The sequence below is a fragment of the Emiliania huxleyi genome (genome assembly GCF_000372725.1).
Source record: "Emiliania huxleyi CCMP1516 unplaced genomic scaffold EMIHUscaffold_7089, whole genome shotgun sequence".
NCBI classification, from domain to species: domain Eukaryota; phylum Haptophyta; order Isochrysidales; family Noelaerhabdaceae; genus Emiliania; species Emiliania huxleyi.
This window is the reverse complement of record NW_005196690.1, coordinates 1-1,382: the sequence shown is the minus strand read 5'-3', so window position 1 is coordinate 1,382 and position 1,382 is coordinate 1. Positions and strand designations below refer to the sequence as shown.

General features: G+C 66.2%; 1 protein-coding gene across 1 annotated transcript; it reads left to right on the top strand.

The window, feature by feature from the left end:
- Window positions 1–81: 81 nt before the first annotated feature.
- EMIHUDRAFT_124902 (hypothetical protein) lies at window positions 82–942 on the top strand (the record flags this gene model as incomplete). Its single annotated transcript, XM_005761497.1, has 3 exons — window positions 82–113; window positions 272–499; window positions 880–942. Coding segments are annotated over 3 exons (323 nt in total), but the record flags the coding sequence as incomplete, so codon positions are not given.
- Between the last annotated feature and the right edge of the window lie 440 nt (window positions 943–1,382).

The window sequence follows — 1,382 nt, the reverse complement described above, 5'->3', positions numbered from 1 at the left end:
CCTCCGTACCGTGTCGGGCGCGCTGGTGTCCTTGAACCGCCCTGCCTTGTGTCCCCGACACCAGCGCCGCCCTCTCCCTAGGCGCCGCCCTTGCCACCGCCGCCCTCGCCAAGGTGGCGCGCGCCGCCGGCCTCATCGCCGCCACCCTCGCCACCGCCGCCCTGGCAACCGCCGCCGCCGCCGCCCTCTCCCTATCCACCACCCTCGCCACCGCCTCCATCGCCTTCTCCGCCGCCGCCCTCACCCCGGCCACCAGCGCCGCCACGCGTAGGCTCTCGCCTCGATCGATTCACTCGTCACGCACACGTCGCCGGCGGCGGTGCTGCACGACGCGCCGCAGCTCACCTCCGCGCTCCGCTCCGTGATCGCGTCCAAGCAGTGGGGGAACGAGGAGCTCTTCGCGGCGAAGATCGCCGAGGCGTGCACCATCGCCATGCCCGCGGACCCGACCAAGTTCAACCCGGACAACATCCGCGTCGCCAAGATCCTGGGCTCGTCGGTGCCGCTGCCGTCGAGATGCCCAGAGCCACCCTCGAGCCTCCTGCCTCCCCGCACTGCGCGAGACAGCAGACAGCCCAGCCAGCAGCACCAGCAGCGTCGCAAGCATGGCGGCGGGTTCGCCGGTTGACGACGCATCGCAACCCTAGAAGGGCCGCTCACGGTCTGCAGACGGGAGGGAGGGGCTGCCCCCGTCGGGTTGGCAGATCCCCAACTAGGGATGGCACACGCACCAGGCGGTCTTCAGCGAGTCTGTGCTCATTGCACCCGCGCCGCTCTCACTCCGGCGATGCCCTCGCTGCGCCGCACTGTGCCAGAGCTCCCCCCCCCCCCCCCAAACTCCACCCTGACCCTAACCCTGACCCAACTGCACCCAAACAGGTGCTGGGCACCACGGTCGTGCGCGGGATGTGCCTCCCCCGCTCCGCGCTCGGCACCATCAAGGTCCCCCACAGACACAGAGAGATTTATAATGCTTTCTATAAATCTGCACTCACAGGGACTTGGGTTCGGTAGGTATGTCAACTAGGCGGAGCCTGAGTCAGAACCCTAGCCGAGAAAGTTCTCTAGGGTGTCGAAAAGTTCTTCTCCTCTTCACGCGAGTGCGCACCCACCGCGGTGCCGCTGGTAAAACTGGCCGTTAAATCGCTACAGCTCTCGCGGGTCTACCGACCGATGCGTACCCGTCCCGCCCGCCGGACGATGCGACAGCCACGACGCGGTTCTATGATCTATTAACTCACACCGAACGAGAAGGAGCGTAGATCGTCTCTCTTCGGCGCGCTTGAGCACGTTTGGCACCAAGAGGCTTTGATTCTTACGACCCTCACGCTTCCACCAAGGCAGGTGTGCTAAGCACTCCGCTAGTACTTGTGTGTGCTCAC